At 65.6% G+C, this 21,104-nt stretch overlaps 1 protein-coding gene across 2 annotated transcripts; it reads left to right on the forward strand.

Annotated features, from left to right (window-relative positions):
* The first annotated feature begins 321 nt into the window (after positions 1-321).
* Positions 322-18,646, forward strand: KIAA1755 (KIAA1755 ortholog). 2 transcript variants are annotated; one of them, XM_068913037.1, is made up of 14 exons: positions 322-417; positions 5,311-5,508; positions 6,110-7,421; positions 7,553-7,723; positions 8,444-8,567; positions 11,104-11,197; positions 11,850-11,936; positions 12,325-12,441; positions 12,584-12,682; positions 13,033-13,181; positions 14,089-14,227; positions 14,544-14,666; positions 15,424-15,615; positions 15,698-18,646. In XM_068913037.1, exons 1-14 carry the CDS (start codon positions 415-417, stop codon positions 16,703-16,705), a joined length of 3,816 nt encoding a protein of 1,271 aa, XP_068769138.1. In that variant the 5' UTR covers positions 322-414; the 3' UTR covers positions 16,706-18,646. The 2 variants fall into 2 exon arrangements, with proteins under 2 accessions (XP_068769138.1, XP_068769137.1); XM_068913036.1 differs by lacking the exon at positions 322-417 and having other exon boundaries at positions 5,164-5,508.
* Positions 18,647-21,104: the final 2,458 nt, after the last annotated feature.

The raw sequence follows: 21,104 nt of genomic DNA on the forward strand, positions 1-21,104 counted from the left end.
CCCCGCCGCCGCGGCGCGGCCGCCTCGGAGCCGTCTCTCCAGCCAGCCCCCTCCCTTCCCCCTTTCCACTCCCCCTCCTCCCCCCTCGCCAGCGGGGCTTGCTCTTTTTCTTCTGTTTTTTTTTTCCCTTTCTTTCTTTCTTTCTTTTTTTTTTTTTTCCCTTAACGAGAGCCGAGGGTGAGTGGGAGGGATCCTGCCGCCCGGCTTTCCCAGGCCGGGATGGAGGCTCGGAGGGAGCGGCCGGGCGGCCGGGGCCGGGGCGCCCCGCGGGCCGGTGCTCGGCGCTGCCGGGCCGCCGCCGGGGCAGCGGGACTGCGCTGAGGAGCGGCGCTGCCGGAGCGGCCCCGAGGAAGGAAGAGGGACGGGGCCGTTCTTGCCGCCTCCCCCCGGCCCCTCCGCCACTTCCCATTCAACATGGTAATGCCTTCTGCTTTTGTACCCCTCCTGCAGCCCTTCCCCGGGCTCCCGGCCGGGGGGCCTCGCGCGAGCCCCGGCCTCGCGCTACCTGCACGCGGGGAGGCTGTGCGGTGCTGCCTGGCCGTGGCCATGGGCATGGGCGCAGCCGCGGGCATGGGCATGGGTGCAGCCATGGCCACAGGCACGGGTATGGGCATGGGTGCAGCCACGGCCACGGGTACGGCTGCGGGCACAGCCACGGGCATGAGCGCAGCTGCAGCCACGGGCACAGCCACGGGCATGGGTGCAGCCACGGCCACGGCCACGGGTACGGCCGCGGCCACAGGCATGGGCATGGCCACAAGCACGGCCACGGCCACGGCCACGGCCACGCTGCCCCCTGAGAGCTGCCCGCCGCGGGTGCCCGCCACGGCCCCAGCAGAGGTTTGGCTCCGGGAGCGAGGAAGAGTGCGGCGGTTGCTAGCAGCCGTCCGGCGAGACGGGCGCAGGGCTGCGACCTGGCATCGTTCACACTGTCCCGCACAATTTCAGGGAGTTTTGGGTCCAGAAAAAGGGTGCTAATACATTAACCGTGCCAGCCCTTCTGCTGCGGCGTTGCTTAGTCGATCCGCTCCTTGGCTCGCCGTCTCATTCGTCACTGCAACGGCTCCGTTGCCTTGGGCTCCCGGGCTGCGCGGCGGCGAACACTGGCCTTGTATTCCTCCATGCTGTGGCTGTTCTTTAAAACTTGGATCCTGCAGTGCCAAACTCTTGCTGAAAGTAAAAGCTGCAGAAGAGGGAGAGGAATTGTTATTCACTGCTGGTTGCGGCATTCAAACCATGCTGCCATCCTGAGCAGGGCAGAGGGAGCTGAGTCACCCCGTTGGTTAGCAGAGGCGTTAAACGACTCTGCGGCATGGAAACGCCAAAGCCCGGCTCCTCTTGTTGGTATAAACCACTTCTAAAAAATATGGGCATTTGGGGAGAAATATCAATCTCTATTTAACAGCACTTTGGCTTATTAAAATGGAAATAGCTTTGCAAATGTAAATCTCCTTATGTTCCCTAATGCCTTTTGTTTCATTTTTGCATTTCATTTAAACTGGCGAAGGGAAGCAGGCTAATTGGTTTCCTTTTGATTTCTAATCGCTCCCTGGTCAGTCTCGGCTGGGCGTCTCGCACTAACACAATGCTGCTGGCTGCGCTTGCCCCCAAAGCCTCTCCCAGGGACGAAGTGCTTTGTGACACTTAAAGAACACATTTTTAGGCATTCTAGGCCAAAATATTCCTCAGCATAATCAATTCTGTATCATCTGGTGCCTCCATCAGTCAATGGTTTTGTTCTGACTTTGGCTTGAGCGGTCCCCGCTGTTTTATGAAGTTCTGTGCGGTTTTGTTCTATTCACAGGAAAGTGCATTTATTTATTTATGGAGACGATCGGTCCTCTGCCGAGTCCATTTCCTGTTGGATCGTGTTGTTAGCGATTTGGAAGATGTTCTTCTTTTCCCTCGTAGCAGGATTGGTCCCTTTCTCAGACACTTAGAGTTTATCCTAGCTGGTGAAGCCTCCCGTGGCTTTCAAAGGCGGGTGCTCATCCTCAGCCTCCGGGGGGTTCCTGGAGCTGCCCCTTTGGCATGGGTCACCCCCCTCCCAGCGGTCCTTCGGCCGCCGTCGGGAGAGGACCGGCCACCCGGCTCGTGACGGCGACGCGGGGCACGGGAAGGCAGCAGGAGCTGGGAAAACGCTGCCGACCTTCGGGGCGTGGGAGGGAGAGGAGAGCCGGGCGGAGGGAGCAGGAGGCGGAGGCTGCCGTGCCGCGGCCCGGGGACGCTTCCCCGGGGACGCCGGTGAGGAGAGCGGCGGCCGCAGGACGGGGCTGCTGCGAGCATGGCCTCGCACCTCCCTTCCACGGCCCCCCACCCCCCACGCATCCCTCTTGCACCTCCCACGCATCTGTCCTGCGCCTCCCACACATCTGTCCTGCACCCCCCACCATCCCTCCTGCACCCTGTGCGTCCCTCCTGCGCCTCCTACACCGCTGTGCATCTCTCCCGCGCCCTGTGCATCCCTCCTGTGCCTCCTGCACCCCTGCACATCCCTCCTGCACCCCTGCACATCCCTCCTGCACCTCCCATGCATCCCTCCCACACCCTGTGCATCTCTCCTGTGCCTCCTGCACCCCTGCGCATCCCTCCTGCACCTCTCATGCATCCCTCCCACGCCCTATGCATCCCTCCTGCACCTCCTGCACCCCTGCACATCCCTCCTGCACCTCCCATGCATCCCTCCCGCGCCCTGTGCATCCCTCCTGTGCCTCCTGCACCCCTGCACATCCCTCCTGCACCTCCCATGCATCCCTCCCACACCCTATGCATCCCTCCTGCACCTCCTGCACCCCTGCACATCCCTCCTGCACCTCCCATGCATCCCTCCCGCGCCCTGTGCATCCCTCCTGTGCCTCCTGCACCCCTGCGCATCCCTCCTGCACCTCCCATGCATCCCTCCCGCGCCCTGTGCATCCCTCCTGTGCCTCCTGCACCCCTGCGCATCCCTCCTGCACCTCCTGCACCCCTGCGCATCCCTCCTGCACCTCCCATGCATCCCTCCCGCGCCCTGTGCATCCCTCCTGTGCCTCCTGCACCCCTGCGCATCCCTCCTGCACCTCCTGCACCCCTGCGCATCCCTCCTGCACCTCCCATGCATCCCTCCCGCGCCCTGTGCATCCCTCCTGTGCCTCCTGCACCCCTGTGCATCCCTCCTGCACCTCCCATGCATCCCTCCCGCGCCCTGTGCATCCCTCCTGTGCCTCCTGCACCCCTGCGCATCCCTCCTGCACCTCCCATGCATCCCTCCCGTGCCCTGTGCATCCCTCCTGTGCCTCCCGCGCCCCCTACGCATCCCTCCTGTGCCTTCTGCGCCTCCTGCGCATCCCTCCCGTGCCTCCTGCCCTTCCGAGAGGGAGCCCGCACCGACCCCAGTGCGCTCCGGGCAGCGGCTCCGGGGCCACCCACTGGCCCCAGCCCAGCATCGCCGCCTTCATGGGGACGAGCCCTGACGGCTGGTTAGCGGAGGGTTTGCTCTTCGGGGTCAGCTTTCAGCACGCAGCTCCGGGGATGTGCCAGAGCTGTGCCAGGAGGCTCCGGGCAGCGGCGCCGGGGCTGGCGGGTGCAGGCGGGCTGCGAGCGCTGGCCCGGCTCTGGCTGCGGCGGCTGGGAGGTGCGGGGGCGCCGGGCGGCGCGGGGGCCGGCGAGCGGGCAGCGGCTCCCACGATCGCGGCGCGCCGGGAGCTCTGGGCGCTGGCACAGGCGCGAGAACGCGGCGGCAGCGAGGCGAAGCCGAGAGTGGGGATTTATGCTGGCAGCGGCAGGGGACTTCGGGGGCGAGTCCCCCATCCCTCCCTGCGATGCAAAACCAGAGGAAGCAGGAGAAAGTCAGCGGTTAGGGAACAGCTCGTGCGGGGAGCAGGCTTGCAGGCGGGCCGGCCACGCTCTGCTCGGGCCCTGCGGCGTCACCTTCCAGGCCCGGCGGCAGGGTTTCTGTGCAGAAACGCTGAGAAAAAGTCAAGAAGAATTAACCAAAGCATGACTGCAAAGTGTGTTAGCTAAAGCGCATTAAAGCTAATTAAGCTGAATTAACGAAGGCCACTTTGTTTCTCAATGGGCTTCCAGACCAGGGATTAGCTGCTGGAAACTAATTCCCACCTCCAATTAATTCCAGTTAGGTTCCCGAGCGCCCGCGCGGGAGCACGCCGGCAGCCGGCGCCGGGGCCGGGCCGGGTCGCGCCGCGGGTGGCCCCGAGCCGCGGCACCTCGCTGTTGACTCAGCTGTCGCCGCGAGCCGAGGACGCTCAGCCTGGCCGCGGCGCCTGCCCCGGGGGCCGTGCGGGCGCTGGGATCCCGCCGCGGCTGAACGCGGAGCCGGAGCCGCCCCGGCCGCGGGGCTGCGGACGCCGCTGCGGCCGATGCCCGAGCAGAGACGAGGCGCACGAGGAGGAGGAGGGGAAAGCTCCGCTGCGGAGGGCCGACCCCGCGGCCGCCCCGGCATCCCGCACGCGGAAACCCGCGGCTGCGCCTGAGCAGCGGCGTTTCGGCAGGCAAAGCCGCTGCCGCCGGCCGGCCCGCGCCACGACGAGGCGCCAGCCTGCAGCCGGGCCCCGGCCCCGGCCCGCCGCCAAGGGTTTATTTGAGCTTCCCGGAGAAGTGCCCGCTGAGAGCTGAAGCCGTCTCTGCCTTTCCCGCTCGGTGCTACGCCTCTCTCTCTGGCGCCCAGGCCGATGTTCACCCTTGCGCGGTCGGTAACGCAGCTGGGTTTAATGTGACCTGTCTGATTGCTTCCTTGCCTGGAACAGCATCAGCGAGGTCAGCGCGAGCCTCGAAGCAAGGTCTCAGTAATTACTGCCTTCTGCAAAGCGGGAAGAGCGAACTCAGAAATACGAGTTTCTGCGTGGCACCAAAGCAGCTTCCTCGCTGGCTCTGGAAAGCCTCGCTTTGCGGTGGAGCCGGGTTCAAGGCAGCAGATCGTTTCCCAGAAAATGCTCTAATGATTAATCTTGAGTTAATGACATTCAGCGATGAGTCTGAACTGAAACACCCACTCCGTCTGCCGATGTTCGTCCTTCCTGTCCCCCTGCGACCGCTGCGCTCCTCCGGCACCTCTGGCGCCGGCTCCCGTTAACCCTTTGCTGCTGCTGCTCGCCCGTCTCCCGCATCACAGGCTTTCCCGAGCGGGGCGGGAGGCGGCGTTTGGAGCTGGTCTTTCAACCGCATTACGTCACGTCCAAACCTGACCAGCACCAGCTCCGTCGTGCCGGCCGGGGGCGCCGGGCCGACGTCGCCTGGGACGCGGGCAGCGTGTCCGGGACGCCCGGGCTCGGGCCGCTGCCCTCACCAGCGATGCTCTCCTCCCTCCTGCAGGACGCCCGGTCCCTGGACACGGCGGTGCAGAGCGCCCTCCGAGCCCTGTACCCGCCGTTCGAAGCCACGGCGCCGACGGTGCTCGGCCAGGTGTTTCGCCTGCTGGAGACCAGCTACCGGGGAGACGGGCTCTGCTGCCTCCTCGAGTTCCTCATCCCGGCCAAGCGCCTCTTCGAACACGTGCGGCAGGCGGCCTGCGTAAGCTCCCGCGTAGTGCCGGCCTTTCGCCCGGCTGTCGGTCTGCACCCTGCTCCTGGGCCACCGGAGGTTTTGCCCTAAAGCGTGACGTTTTGCCCTAAAGCGTGACCTTCTGCATGGCTGGGCCCAGGTGCCGGGCCGAGTAACCCGGGCTGCGAGGCTCCTGCCTGCTGCCCGGCCGCGAGCGTGTCCCCCAGCCCGTCCCCTGCCGGAGCCCGCGCACCGCGGCGGAGCCCAGCGGTTTGGCTGCCCGCCGCGGGGCCCTGCACGTGCCCGGCTCTGCAGAGAGCCCGGACGCGGCCGGGCAGCAGCACCTCCGCTCCCGCCCGCCGCAACTCCCGCCCAGGGTTTCGCCCGCGGGAGCCTCCGGGCAGCGCGCGGCAGGCGGCATCCCCCCGCGAGTGCCCGCGGGCTGGGGGTGAGCCTGCGAGACCCGCGCCGGCACGGCCTCGGGGCTGTCCCCGTCGGGGCGCTGGGCTCCCCCGTCCCCGTCGGGTCCTGCGGAGCCGGGCGGCGAGGGCAGCTGCGGGCGCTGGCGGGGGCGCGAGCCCCGGGGAGGCCAGGGTGCTCGCTCACGCGCTCTGTCCTCCCTCCCTGCCAGGCTCCCTACATTAACTGCATCTTCCTCCACGAAGGCTGGCCCCTGTGCCTTCACGAGAAGGTGGTTGTCCATCTCGCACCGCTCAACCCCCTCTTGCTGCGCTCGGGCGACTTCTACCTGCAGGCCGAGCCCTGCCGGGAGCGCTCGGCTCGCATCACCCTCAAGCACCTCGCCCGCGACTTGCGCACGGTGCGGGAGACGCCCGTCCCCGAGGCCACCTACGCGCTGCTCTTCACCAACGAGTGGCTGGAGGAGATCAACTGCGAGCACGACGGCGCCCCGCTGCACACCTGCCTGGTGGCCACTGAGGATGGCGTTGCCCCGCTGCCCTGGAGCAGGATCGCCACGCCGGAGTTCGTCGAGCAGCCCAGCGCGGGAGCCTCCTCGCCCGCGGCAGCCCCGGGCTGCGGCGCCCCCGAGGCGGCCGCGGAGCCGGCGCTGCCGGGCGCTGCCGGGCCCCTCCGCACGGCCCACGCGCCGGGGCCCTACAGCAACGTCCCGGGCTGCAAAGACGCCGCTCAGAAGCCTGGCCAGGGGAAATACCCGGGGCTTATCAAAGTGGACCAGCTGGGGCCGCGGAAGGAGCCGGCCAGGCTGGCAGTGCCCAGCTTGCGCGAGATCGTCAGCCAGAACCTGGAGGGGGAGTACGTGGACCTGCTGGAGCTGTCCGAGGAGAAGCTGCATCTGCTGGCCAAGTGCCTGCCGTCCGCCGGCCGAGCGGGGGCCGAGGCCGCGCTGCCGCGGCCGAGCGGGGCGCCGGAGGCGGGGGCCGGGTCCTGCGGCAGGGGGCCGGGCTCGGAGGGTCCCTGTGCGCCCTGTCTGGGGCGGGGGCTCCGCGGGGACCCCGGCTGCTACGGCCCCAGGTGCCGCTACCGCCACTCCTACCTGGCCGCCCTGCAAAACCCCGTGAGCTTCGGCCCCGGGCTCATGGCGGCCATCCTGGAGGAGCCCGACGGCCCCGGCCACGCGCTGCCCCCGGCCGCCGGCAAGAGCCCGGCGCAGCGGAGGCGGCGGGCCGGCCCCGCCGGCAGCCCGGCGCTCCTCTCCCGCTGCCCGGACGGGGCGGCCGGCCCCGGCCCGAAGGCGGAGGAGGCGGCCAAGCCGGGCAACCTCAAGCTCCTCAAGTCCCCGGCTCGCTCGGAGGCGACGGGCTCCAGCCACAAGTTCTCCTTCCTGAAGGGCCAGCGGCACGGGGCCCCCGCCGGGGACGGCTCCGCCGGGGACAGAGCCGCCAGCCACCTCGAGGGGCCCTGGAAGAAGATGTCTGCGATCTACTCCCCCAGGATGAGCAGGGCTAAACCCGCCGGGAAGGGTAACGTCTGAACGGTGCCACGCGCCGGGGCTGAGCCGCTGGTTCGCAAGCGGCGCAAGTGCCCAATTTTCGCATTTCTCTGCCCTTTTCCCCTTTGCCAGCTCATCTCTGTCTCGTCTTCTTGCGAGCAGGTCCAGATCCGGCAGCCGGCGCCCCCGCGGAGGACCGGCCCCTGCAAAGCGCCGGCGGTGCCAGCGGCCCCTCTGGGCCGGCCGCGGGCCGGGAGCCCGGGGCGCCGCGGCCGCCGGCCTGGCAGGAGCTGCACGCCGGGCTGCTGCTCTCCGGCGTCGTGTGTCTGCCAGGTACGGCCCAGCCCGGGCGGCTCGCGCGGGCCCTTGTCCGCAGAGGCCCGGCCGGGCAGGATAACTACCCTTCTGCTGGAGGCAGGTCTCCGGAAGGAGAGGTTCGGGGCTTTGCTGGAGCCCAGAAAGCGCCCCCTCCTCCCACCTCAATTGGAAAATTTTCAGTCAATTGGGCAAAAAAAATTCTAAAGAAAGGCAGTCTGCTCTGAGCAGCTGACATGGGCTCTGCGCGCAGCTGCAGGGAGCCTCCTACACCATTCCTCAGAAATGAAGCTTTGCAGCTTTTAGCTGCCAAATACTAAACATTTGGTTGATTTCTTTTCCCCAAAACTGAAAACTGTGACAAAACCATCTTTTTTCCCAGCAAAATGTCCCCAGCAGCCTGCCCTGGCACTTCCCGGGGTGCGCTCTCCCCGAGAGCCCTCGCCCCCACGCGGGAGGGGGCCGGGGGCCGCGAGGGAGCCGGAAAAGGGCAGCCGCGACGCTCGCGCCGGCCGCAGCTGCAAAGCATTAAGGCGGGCTGCGCAGGAGCCCCCTCGCGCCGGCCGCGGCAGGGCTGGCCCCGGCGGGCTGCTGCCGGCCCCGCTTCACTAACAAAAGCAGGGGCCAGGAAGAGCGCGTGCCTGCCCCCGCCGGGGTTTGCAAAACTCCCGGTGTTTTGCAGCCGCTCGGGGGTCCCCAGGCGGGGGCCGGTCACTCGGCGTCTGCCTTCCTCCGCAGGGAGCACGGACAGGCTGGGCCGGGCCCTCATCCAGGTGACCACCAGCGGCAGGGCCTGGGAGGCCGCGTGGTGCTCGGCCGGGGAGCTGGCGCGGCTCATCCTCTACTTCTGCTCCGTCGCCAGGTAGGGGCCCGCGGGACCTGCCGGGACGTCCCCACCCCGGCGCCTTCCCGGCTTGGGGTCCTGGGCAGTGAGGGATGCCCAGCGTCCCATGCGCACCCCCTTGGGCACGTCCCAGCCCGGGCACGTCCCAGCTCGTGCACATCCCGGCCCATGCACATCCCGACCCGTGCACATCCCAACCCGTGCACATCCCAGCCCATGCACATCCCGACCCGTGCACATCCCGGCCCATGCACATCCCAACCCGTGCACATCCCAGCCCATGCACATCCCGGCCCATGCACATCCCAACCCATGCACATCCCAGCCCGTGCACATCCCGGCCCGTGCACATCCCGACCCATGCACATCCCAGCTCATGCATATCCCAACCCATGCACATCCCAGCTCATGCACATCCCAGCTCATGCACGTCCCAGCCCGTGCACATCCCAACCCATGCACATCCCAGCCCATGCACATCCCGAGCCGTGCACATCCCGGCCCGTGCACATCCCGGCCCATGCACATCCCGACCCGTGCACATCCCAGCTCATGCACATCCCAGCCCATGCACATCCCGACCCGTGCACATCCCAGCTCATGCACATCCCGGCCCATGCACATCCCGGCCCATGCACATCCCAACCCGTGCACATCCCAGCCCATGCACATCCCGACCCGTGCACATCCCAGCTCATGCACATCCCGACCCATGCACATCCCAGCCCATGCACATCCCAACCCGTGCACATCCCAGCCCATGCACATCCCGACCCGTGCACATCCCAGCTCATGCACATCCCGGCCCATGCACATCCCGGCCCATGCACATCCCGAGCCGTGCACATCCCAACCCATGCACATCCCGGCCCATGCACATCCCGGCCCATGCACATCCCGGCCCATGCGCATCCCGAGCCGTGCACATCCCAGGCCGGGCACATCCCAGCTCAGGCACATCCTAGCCCATGCACATCCCGGCCCGTGCACATCCCAGCTCATGCACATCCCAGCTTGTGCACATCCCGACCCGGGCACGTCCCAGCCCATGCACATCCTGACCCGTGCACATCCCAGTCCATGCACATCCCAGCCCATGCACATCCCGAGCTGTGCAGATCCCAGCCCATGCACATCCCAGCCCATGCACATCCCAGCTCATGCACATCCCAGCTCATGCACATCCCAGCTCATGCACATCCCAGCCCGTGCACATCCCAGCCCATGCACATCCCAGCTCATGCACATCCCAGCCCGTGCACATCCCAGCTCATGCACATCCCAGCTCATGCACATCCCAGCCCGTGCACATCCCAGCCCATGCACATCCCAGCTCATGCACATCCCAGCTCATGCACATCCCAGCCCATGCACATCCTGACCCGTGCACATCCCAACCCATGCACATCCCAGCCCATGCACATCCCAGCTCATGCACATCCCAGCCCATGCACATCCCGACCCGTGCACATCCCAGCCCATGCACATCCCAGCCCATGCACATCCCAGCTCATGCACATCCCAACCCATGCACATCCCAGCCCATGCACATCCCAGCTCATGCACATCCCAACCCATGCACATCCCGACCCGTGCACATCCCAGCCCATGCACATCCCAGCCCATGCACATCCCAGCTCATGCACATCCCAACCCATGCACATCCCGGCCCATGCACATCCCAGCTCATGCACATCCCAACCCGTGCACATCCCGGCCCATGCACATCCCAGCCCATGCACATCCCAGCCCATGCACATCCCAGCTCATGCACATCCCAACCCATGCACATCCCGGCCCATGCACATCCCAGCTCATGCACATCCCAACCCGTGCACATCCCAGCCCATGCACATCCTGACCCGTGCACATCCCGGCCCATGCACATCCCGACCCGTGCACATCCCAGCCCGGGCACATCCCAGCTCAGGCACATCCCAGCCCATGCACATCCCGGCCCGTGCACATCCCAGCTCATGCACATCCCAGCTTGTGCACATCCCGACCCGGGCACATCCCAGCTCATGCACATCCCAGCCCGTGCACATCCTGACCCGTGCACATCCCGGCCCATGCACATCCCAGCTCATGCACATCCCAGCTTGTCCACATCCCTCATCATAGGCATCCCGGCTCGTGCACATCCGTGCTCATACACATCTGAGCTCATGCACATCCCAGCTCAGGCACGCTCCAGCTCAGCACATCCTGGCTCGGGCCTGTCCCTCACACTCCAGTTTCGGCACCCTCTGGCACGTGCCAGTTTTGGCAGTCGCACCGTAGCAGGGTGAGGACCTGGTGCGCTGCCTCCATCAAAGCTTTGGGGTCCTGAATTGTCAGCATCTCCTTCAGCTTTGGTTTCCCCCCGGGAGGAGCCGCTTTCTCCCAGCTCCGCGTGCAGGGCCTGCCGTCACGCTGCTGCTTCGGCGAGGAGGGCGGGAGCCCAGCCCCATCGCCCCTGCGGTGGCGCGAGGGTTGCAGTCTGAGGGCAGGGACCCCCCACCATCACGTGCCACTGCCGGTCAACGCGCTTTTCATCCTTGTCATCTGCCAGGAAAGAAGTGAAGGAGAGCGGGCTGACGATGGTCGTGGACGCCAGGAAGCAACCTGCCTCTCCTGTGCTGTACGCGGCGCTCAGAGCCGTCCAGGTGCGCTGGCGGCCGCCTGTTCGGAGCAGTCTCCGGGGTCAGCGCCGCTGCCCCGGGCAGCGTCGGCGCCGCCGTCCCCCGAGGGCGGCACAGCCTCCCTCCGCGCCCGCTGCGTTTCGGCAGCACCTGCGGACACATCCCCGCGGCTCGGAGCAGCTTCTCCGACAGCCCTTTTCCCTCTGGCGCCTAAAGCCACATTTTTTATCTCACTCGCAGATTTTTACCCGTAAGCATCACGGTGCGGATTTATTGAGACAAATCTCAGCTGCCTGCTGCTGCATGACAATATATTTATCTAGAAAAATCACATATCCCTCGCTGCTTTTGCCCCGACAAGCAGCCTCGTCTCCCGATTCCCTCTAGGACTGGCGATGCTTAAACAGCTGCCACTTTGTTCCCAAAGCTGCCATTAAATCTCTGAGATCCGAGCACAGGTCTGCAGCGGTGCGCGCAGTCCCCGGCAGGGTACCGTGACCCGAGCGAGCTGGTTTCCGGGTCCCCCAGCAGCGATGCTGGGAGCCTTTTCCTTTGCGATTACCTCCCGCCGGCTGCAGACGACGGGGGCATCGGCGGGCGGCGGGGCGGCGCGGGGCGGCGGGGCCGGCGCGAAGGGCTGGGTTTGCCGCGGTGACTCTTCTCCGTCTCCCCGCAGAGCGTCGCGCCCGGCTCCATCCACGCGGTGCTGCTGCTGGCCGAGAAGGAGCTGGCCGCGCAGCGCGAGAAGCTGCCCGGCGTGCAGGTGAGAGCCGGCCCGGCCGCCCGGCCGCCCGCCCCGGCGGCTCCCCCGGGCACCCGGGCCGCCCCAGCCCCCTCGCTCCTGCCGCCGGGTCGCCCCGCTGCTCCGGCGGGCGGGCGGGCGGCTGCTCCCGGGGGCAGCCGAGGGCTTCCCCAGTCGCCCCCCGGGGCTGGACGCGGCCCTTGGGGAAACGGCCTTAGAACGTGAAGGGGTTCGTCCTTCTGGTAATGCTGCTCAGTTTAATTAACATAACGGGAAATGTTAATGAGCTCGGTGAGCTAGCCTGGCCGTCGCGCAGAGCGTTGCGGTGCCAGCGACCGGGGCGGCGGGGCGCTGCCGGGGCCTGGGCAGGCCGAGGACTGCCGCGGCGCTCACGAGCTCGTCCCCGCAGGTGGAGACCCTGCCATCGCTGAAGGCGCTGAGCCGCTATGTCGACAGCTCCCAGGTGACGCGAGACCTGGACGGCTCCTTCCCCTACCGCCACAGCGAGTGGGTGCAATTCTTCCAGGTGTCTGCTGCTCGCGGTCCCCGCGGCCCCCTTTCCCCCCGGCGCAAACGGGCGGCCGGCGGGCACTGCTCCTCCTCCGTGCCCTGCTCCTTCCACGCCTCCGGCCGGCTGCTCGGCCCCGCTGACCCCGCGTCTCCCGCAGAAGCTGCACCCCTTCGCGGCCGGCCTGCGGCAGGCCTCGGCGCTGCTGCGGAGCTGCATCCAGGAGCTGCGGCCAGCCGACGGCCCGGCGGCGGCGCAGGTAACGGCGGGGGGCCGCCCTGGGCAGAGCCGAGCGCGGCGCTGGCCGGCCGGTCGCTTCGGCCGGGCTCGGGCTCGCTCTTGATCCCTTGCCCAGGCGTCCCGAGCTGCCAGACCTCGGCCCCGGGGGCTGGTTTCTCGCGGCGGACGAGCGGGGCCGATTGCGCTGGGCTGAGAGCGCGGGTGGCTCGCCCGAGGGTCCCTTCGCAGCCCGACGCCCGGAGACGTTTCGCCTCGTTTCTCCAAAGCCGAGGAGCAGTCGCTCCCGGCGGCCGGGGCTGCTCCCGCTGCCGGCGGGCCGGAGCAGCGGGTCCGGGAGCGGCGCGGCCAGGCGGTGTCTGTCCCCCGCAGGAGGCGGCCGCCTGCATAGCCCGGCACAAGGAGCTGATGCGGAGGGTGCTGAGCGACCCGCAGCTCGTCGGCCTGCAGCGCGACGGGGGTGCCGTGCTCGCCCGGCTGCGCCGGGAGGCCGCCCGCCTCGCCGCCTCGCCCCACGTCAGGTAGCGCCGGGGGGGCACGCGGACCACGCGCACCCGCGGCGGGCCCTCGCCGCGTCCTCCCGCCGGCCTCCTTCCCGCTCGCCGGGGCGCTCCCGCGCTGCCCTGCGCCCCCTCCGAGCCCCGGCGCTCGCATCGCCCCGGCTGCGCGGGGGCAGCGATCCCCGGCGCCGCGGCTCCGGAGGGTGCAGGTCCCGTGGGAGGGTCTCCCCGCTCCCGCCGGCTTTGGGATGCTCCGCCAGGCCTGCAGCCAGCCCGGCAGGGATGTCTCAGCAAGGCCACTAGATGGGGCCAGGCCCCAGCGGCGCCGCACGCGTCCCACCGGCCGTGCCCCGCGTCCCGCGATGTTGCACGCATCCCGCGACACCGCACGTGCCTGCGATGCCGCCCACACACGTCTGGCGATGCCGCCCGTGTCCCGCGATGCCGCCCGTGTCCCGCGATGCACGCTGGCAGCAACCATCCCGCTGCCTCCCTCTGCTCAGCCGTGCTGCCGGCAGACGCTTCCCTGTCCCACGATCCCTGACTCCCAGCTCGCTCGGTGACGCGGGGACATTTCCAGCAGCGTGCCGCCCGCGGCGTAGCACGCCCCGCCAGCCCACACGGCTCCAGCGAGTCCCGGGCTGCGGGATGGCCGGGGCGGGCGGCTGCAGGGTGCATCCGGCTCCCAGCCCGGGCCCGGACCGCCGGGCGCTCGCCAGACGCACGCGCCGCTGCTCGCTCGGCTCCTCCGTGCCCGCTCAGCCGAGCGCCAGCGCCCGCTTCCGGGGGGCAGCAGCGGCTCCGTCGCTCCCGTCCAGAGGCTCCTGCTCGACGCAGCCGCCGCGACGGGCATCGGCCGCGGCGTCCTCCCCGCGCCGAGCCGGGCAGCCCGCCTTCCTCCGGGGTCAGTGACTGCGTCTCCTGCCAGGAGCAGCCTCGAGGCGGCCGAGGGGCTCTACAGCCAGCTGGAGGAGGAAGTCCACGACCTGGTGTCCAAATCCAACAGCTGCCTGGAGCGCCTGGAGTTCCTCCGGAAGACCAGGGAGCTCGAGGCCGAGTTCGGCGAGGTGAGCTGGGGTGTCCCAAGAGCGACCGCGGGCGTCACGGGCCAGGTCCAGCCCCCTTTCTGTATGCAGCAAATTGAGGTTATCCAGCCTTGGGAACACAGCAAAAGAAATCTGCCCGTTTCCTAGATTGTTGATGATAAAGGAAATGCAGAGAATGACAGGATTGCCTGGAGCTTTGGTTTTAATTATGGGGCTACTGTGCGCAATCAAGTCTGAGATGAAGATAATCGAAGGGAAGGAAGGGGAGTTCCCGAGGAAGCCGCGGCTGTAAATAGCGGCTCTGGTGTGAACCCTCTTGCTCCCATTTCTGCCGCAGCTCGGGCGCTGGCTGGACGGCGAGGCAGCGGCTCGGCTGGAGGAAATGGGTGCCCAGGAGTGGAGCCCCGACGGCTGCGAGAAACCCTGCGAGCAGTTTAAGGAATTCCTCACTCAGGCAACAGTATGTTTGGAGGAGGCTTTTCTGTAATATTTATCCATAGGGTATCGCTACCACTAGAGCTGTTACACGGCTCAGGCTCTCTGCCAGGCACTCAGCAGAAAGCTAAAAATGCAAAATTAGAAGTGTTCCAATGTCATTACAGGCCGATACAGTCAGCCCAAGTTCCCCAGATTTGGTTTGGAACAAGACTCCTGCATGAAACTGGGTTTCCTCCAGGCTGGCTGTGTCAAACTTCAGTTTTCATGGCCGATTTTCCAAGGGGTTTACCAGGTTTTGGGCAGCCTCGTTCCTGCGGGGGGGAGACAGTTTCGCTGTTCACTGATGCGGTTTGGGCTGAGGTTGCCGTTCCCCACCGCTCCTGAGCTCCAGCCTTCGCAAGCCCCAGCTCCCTGCTCCTGCAGGGCCTGGGAGTCCATCAGACAATAACGTGATGGCAAAGATTTTTTTTCTTCACATACCCCTAAATACGAAAGTCATATCATTACATGCGCTGCACTGAGGAAGAAATGAGGTGAATCCTTTCAGGACAGAATAACCTGTTTTGTGCAAGGAGCAGAGATCGAGAAGCCCCATTCTCTTTGCTGCTTCTCACATGCCTAGAGATGTTTTGCTGTCCAAACCGAGAACGTAGCTTTGATGTTGATGGTGAATACTGAGCCCTGCAGAGAGCCTGACCCGTAACAAATAAGTCCACAAGGAAGCAGGTCAGAGCCTTTTCACATACGCAGCTTTTATTTCCTTCCTGCTGTGCCTGTAGGCTCGGTACAACCACGGGCTGGCTCTGTGTCAGGAAGCAGCTGAGGTCCAAGACTCGGCTTTCCCCGAGGCAGACTCCTTCCAGGTAGCTGCAGCCCTTTTTCGGACCAAGCTGATGAGCTTCCACGCGGCCGTGGAGCGACGGCGGGCTGAGCTGGAAATGCTGGAGGAGCTCTGCCGCTTCTCCAGCAAGGTGGGTGCGCGGCCGCTCCTGGACCAGGCACGGGCTGAGCAGCAAGAAAAACCAAACCAACAGCTCTCGCCTTGTTTTCCAGATCACGTGGCTCAACTTGGACTGCAAACGCTGCTCGGCCTGCGTGAAGCGCGGGGAGAGTCAGACGGGGAACCTGGAGGTGCTGCAGTGCCTCGAGAGCTCCTTCCAGAAGCTGTCGGTGGACTTCTCCCTGAAGAAGCTGCAGGAGATGGAGGCCCACGTGCACGCGATGCGGAGCAGCAGCGGGCTGGGAGCATGGACCGCGGCGTGGCAGAGGTACCAGGAGGCCAGGCAGGTCCTCGAGGAGATGCTGGCAGAGCTGCAGCAGGCCTGGGCAGCGGGCGCCGACGGCCACGGGAAGGGAGACGCCTTCGACTCCTCCAACGCGGGCCCTGCAGCCCCGGGCAAGGCAGCGCCAGCCTGCAAGGCGGTTTGCGGCCCCGCGCAAGGGCTGTCGGGGAGCCGGCGGCAAGAGGAAGCACGGCAGCGGGGAGCCGGGCGCGCAGCACAGCCTCCGGGCAGCAGCGCGTCCGAGCCCGCCGCGGGCGCCGGGCCGAGCGCCGCCGCCACCTGCTCTGCACGGGGATCGCCCCGGCCCAGCCGCGGGGCGGCGCGGGAAGGCGAACCCGCTCGTCGCGGTCGCGTGCCGGCCGGCAGCTCTCTCCGAAAACCCGACAGCGGAGCCTGTCCAAGAACAGGAGAAAGCCTCCTCGGGGACCTCGGCCAGCCCGTTCAGGGACATCCCCTCGCTCTTCCTCCCCGGGCAGGCTGTGCGGGTCCTGACCGGCCGTGTCCCGCCGCCCCCAGCGAGCCCGCGGCCCGCGGGGCGCTCTCAGCCGCCGGCACGCCGGCAGAAGCCACCCAGTACTTCCAGGTTTCCAGCCGGAGCAGCCTGGCGGTGGAAGACGTGGGCGCGCAGGACAGCGCCGCAGAGCCGCCGGCCGCCGGCCGCCCGGCGCCCCGGGACCCGCCGAGCGGCCGGCCGCCCTGCCCCTCCGAGAAGTCCCCGCGCATCGTGTACCTGGAGAACCACCTTGCCGCCAGCCCCGCCAGAGCGAGCGCCCAGTAAGGCCGCCGCTCCGCTGGGGCTGCTGCGGCCCGTCGCCTAACGCGCGGCCCTGGGGCGTCGCTCCGTGTTCGACGTCCGCCCGGCTGCGAGGCGGCAGCCACCCGATTTGGCAGCCCTCGCGAGGCCGAGCGAATTGGCAACCCGCTCAGCGGGCTGCAACCGTCGCGCAACGTGCCTTTGGCCGGGCGAGCGCCAAGTTTGCCTCGCGGCCCCGCGGGGCGGCAGGCGCCTGGGAGGCGTCGTGTCCCCCTCCCGGCCGCCCCGCTCCCGCGCCGTCTCTCCCGGCCCCTTGCCGCGGCCCTGCCCAAGCGGCGCCCGCCGGCCCTTCCTGCGCCTGCCTTTGTTAACGTGGGACTAACCTGACTCGAGCTAATAACCGAGAGGGGACGCGCTGGGAGCCGTCCTCGCCCAGCGAAACGGGAAGCGGCCCTGCTGCAGCTGGCCCCGAGGTCGGTACCGGCGACGTTAACGGGGACGGGGCTGAGACAGCCGCCGAGGAGCTGCCCCGTCACTCCAGCCTGTCGCCTCCCCGCTCAGCCCTGCTCGTTTACCGCTCTCTACTTCTACTCACAGTTATTTTAAACTCCATCTTCTCCAGCTCCAATACTAATTTCCTCAGTAGCACCTTTATCAGTGCTTTACTGAAATCCAGATAGCCGAGATCTATCACATTCCTTTTGGCTTAAAATTAATTATCATAGAGCGATATCAGCTTGGGTTTGTATGATCCGTCTTTGGCAAACCCAGACCGCTTTGCTCCATTTTCCACTTCCCTCATGTCCTGAGTGTTGCTGAGGTCACACCAGCCAGAGCACTTTTTCTCCTTCTTTATGTTATGGTATTTGCCACTGCCCAAACGCTGGGTCCTGCACTGAGCGTAAAGGGCTGCAGAAGTGCCCTTGCTCCATAGTTGGTGCCATGCAAAATCCTGCCGGCGGAGAGCGTCGGCTCTCGGCGAGAGCGCTTCGAGCGTCGCAGCCGCCTGGAAGGTGAAGCCTCCCTGCTGGTTGCCCCGTCCCCGCCGCCGCCTTCGCCGCCCGCAGCAAGCGCCGCCGTCCCGGGCGCGTTTCCCGCGGAGCCGCGAGGCTCTGCCGGCGCCCGGGGCAGAACATCCTCCGCGCCGGCACCCGCTGGGCAGGCGGGCGCCGAGGAGCAGCCCTGCCGCTAAGCCGGCGGTCGCGCTGTTCCCTGCTCCGCTTCCCCGCGGGACGCATCCGGCCGGCTCCCGCGGGCGCTGCTGCGGCCGGGGCGAGCTCGGGCCGGCCAAGCGCGCCGCCTCTCGAGCCGGCTCAGCATGGCGGCGGAGTGCAACGCCCGCGGGCACGGGGCTCAGCTAACCTTGAAAGACAGAAACCTCATCTACCTCCACATGTTTGAAGCTGGGCCTGGCAGCTCCCTTGCTCTATGTTCTCCTTTGCCGAGGGATGATTTGGTGCATTATCCTCCAGTTATACACGCTCCTCTGTAACGTGCTAGAGTACCCGATCCAAATTTCTCATCGGATACCAATTATTTCCTGTCAACTGCTCCAACTTTCAGAGAAAACCTTAGCTTCAGAAATCGTTATCGGTGTGCGTCCCCATCGCGGCTGCAGCTGAGCTCACCCTCCCGCAGCGAGCACAGCGCGTCCGTCCCGCCCCGGCCGCCGCGGGGCTCGCGCCGGGTCCCCGACGCGCCGGGCACGCCGTCCGCGTCGCTCGTCGCCCGGAGCGGGAGGGCCGAGCGCCAGCGCCGCGGGGTACTGCCGGGAAGCGGCCGGTCCCCCGCGCCCGAACCGACGGGTCTAACACGTGCACAGACCAGCACGCGCTCGCTTTCCTATTATTTCCAGGAAATGAATAAGTAAACAGGTATTAAAAATGAACTGGCATGTAAAATAAACAAGAGCTAGAAAGAGGAATGAGATTATTATTATTGAAAGTAATAAAATACAAAAGCGTTTGGGTGATGTCATCTTTGCATATAAAACCCCTCGACGTTGCTCTGTCGCGCAGCATCACTGGATAAACATCTTCCAGCCATAGCTGGAGCTGCTCTTTATCACTTTTGTAATACTCCCAGAGTCACAGCGCTGCCAGACTGCAGAGAGACAAAAATACTAATCAATACTTTTGTCATTTCTAGGATTGATTATTGTAATTAATTCCATGAGATTTTCAGCCCGCTTGGGAACAGATAGCTGCTGATACGCAAGGTGGCAGCCAGATTGGGATCTCGTTTATCCCATCACATAATTCAAGAAATGAATTCTCTCTAGCGGCTATGAGTAAAAGTTCTTATTGATTCCCAAGTACTTTACTTGTTTATAAGAATAACACCTCCAGTGCTGCAGAAGATATTTTATGCTTCGCTATTTTCTTATGCTGTTTCCAGTGGTTATACGAGATCAGAGAGCCGAGATGACCTAGATACACAACGGGGGAGAAGTGGGGAGGGAGAGCCTTGGGTTTTATGGCCCAATTTTGGAAGGTTGCCTCTTTACTTAACTGTGGCACCCAACATCTATTTTAGCTTCTACATGGAAATGAAAAAGGCATACACCATTTTTCATTTATTTTACTTGTGTTTAAATAGACAATTTCCTGGGAGACCTTTGAAAAAGCACTAAAATCTATTCTGTTGTTCTTTATTATCATCACACATGGATCACAGCCAGTTTCTACCGCTCAGCATCCTTTAACCTTGCCTAGAGAGATTTTGGCATCTGGACCTGAATTTTGCAGCCAGAACGTGCTCCATGCCGCGTCCGCACAGCCGCCGAGTCGCTCAGAGCCGGCTCCTAGCGGCGCAGCCCCGTCCCATCCTCGCAAGGAGCCGCCGGGAAAGGGCGGGAGCAGGGCGGCCGGCCTGAAAGAGGCTGTGAGAGAAACCAGCAGTAAATCTGGGAAAACCTGGATGTGAGATTTAGAAGACAGGCGCGGGCAGTGCACACAGCTGAAGGCGGCGATCGATGACGAGGACGGAAAGAGAAGAGCCGAGACAGAGACCGAGAGGTGCAAACGCTGTGGGCGGGCGGCCGCCCAGGCAGCGCCGACGGCCTTTGGCTGCGCTCGGGGGGCCAACAGACGGCCGGGGACCCCCACCGGGGCCGGGCAGCGCTCGCCCTCGCCGGGCGGAGGCGCCGGGGCCGGCCCGGCACGCGGCTGCTGCAGGGCAATTCGGGGTCTCGCGTCCCCGGGCCCCCTCCGGGAAGGGCGCTGTCCTCCGCCGGCGACCGCCCTGGCCGATGCGGCCGATGCAGCCGGGGCTCAGGGACACCCAGCGCGCGGGGTGGCTTTCCCGTTGGGTGCAGCAGCAGGGGGAGGTGTCCCCCGGCAGGGCCGCCAGCAGCGCCCCCCTCTTCCCACCCCAATTCCTCAATAAGCAGCCGGGGAGAATTAGGGAAGAAATAACCATTGCCACGAGCACCGATCGCCTCCCGCCTGCAGCTCCGTTCTCTCCTGGCTCCCAGCGCTTTGTCCCTAGAGCCGGGGGCATCCCTCGCCGGCCAGCTCCAAGCCCGGCGCATCCCGTGTGCACCCCCCGCTGCCCAAGGACCCCTCCTTCCCGCAGGCTCCTCCCCGGCACCGGCCCCCTTTCCCCCGCTCCCTGTGCCCGTACCGGCAGCGCCGCAGGATGGGGCCCGGTGCAGGGCAGCAGGGCTGGGAGCAGCCGCGGGGCTGAGCCCAAATGGGCTCTGGGGGCGGGGGGGTCCCAGGTGGGGCTCGTCAGCACCCTCAGGCCCTGGAGGGCTGCGGGGCGCCTCGGGTGCTGGTGTGCCCAGCTGCTCGGCGGCCTGATGCCTTGGCGGGCACCGCTGCCCTCGGAAGAGCAACGCCGGGTAAAAGGCTTTCGGGGGAGTGGCAGGTTTCGCCTTCGCCCGCCCACCGCCTACCCCAAGGGGGAGCAGGAGACCCTTCACCCCAGGACTACAAGCCGTGCTCGGCCCTGATGGGAGGCTTTTTCTCCCTCCTTCTGCTATGAGAAAGGTTTTATCTTTTTTTTTTTTTAAGTTTTGTTTTTATGTGAAGGGGGAGCAGCACTTCCTATGGAGAAACAGCATAAATAATATTCCAAAATGTAGCTGAAATCTTTTCTATTGAATAAAATAAACAATGGGTTTCCTGTTGTTTTCCATTTTCCAAAAGAACAGAAATATTTTGAAAATCCTGAGATTAACTGACACCAGAATGGCGAATTTCCTGCTCCTTGGGGAGGCATGAGATGTTTCTTCCGGAGGGTGTCTGAGCGCTCACTGTCCCGCTCGCCCTCGGCTCCCCAAAATCGCGTGGGCGCAGCAGAGGGATCCCATCAAAAAGCGATTTTGCAGCATTCTGTAAAAATTTTCTTATCTACCCTGATCCTTCAGCACCTGATTTATGACTCTCAGTCTGACCAATTAAGCTATAACCTTTCCAGA

This window comes from Struthio camelus, chromosome 18, assembly GCF_040807025.1.
Source record: "Struthio camelus isolate bStrCam1 chromosome 18, bStrCam1.hap1, whole genome shotgun sequence".
In the NCBI taxonomy this organism is placed as follows: Eukaryota; Metazoa; Chordata; class Aves; order Struthioniformes; family Struthionidae; genus Struthio; species Struthio camelus.

What these genes read in the sequence shown, in the direction of transcription:
- KIAA1755 (XM_068913036.1), top strand. Translation starts at nt 5,290, where the DNA reads ATGCTCTCCTCCCTCCTGCAGGACGCCCGGTCCCTGGACACGGCGGTG. An exon ending in GGCTAAACCCGCCGGGAAGG is followed by an intron (nt 7,422 to 7,552) that starts GTAACGTCTGAA and finishes TCTTGCGAGCAG; the next exon opens with GTCCAGATCCGGCAGCCGGC. An exon ending in CGGCGCTCAGAGCCGTCCAG is followed by an intron (nt 11,198 to 11,849) that starts GTGCGCTGGCGG and finishes GTCTCCCCGCAG; the next exon opens with AGCGTCGCGCCCGGCTCCAT.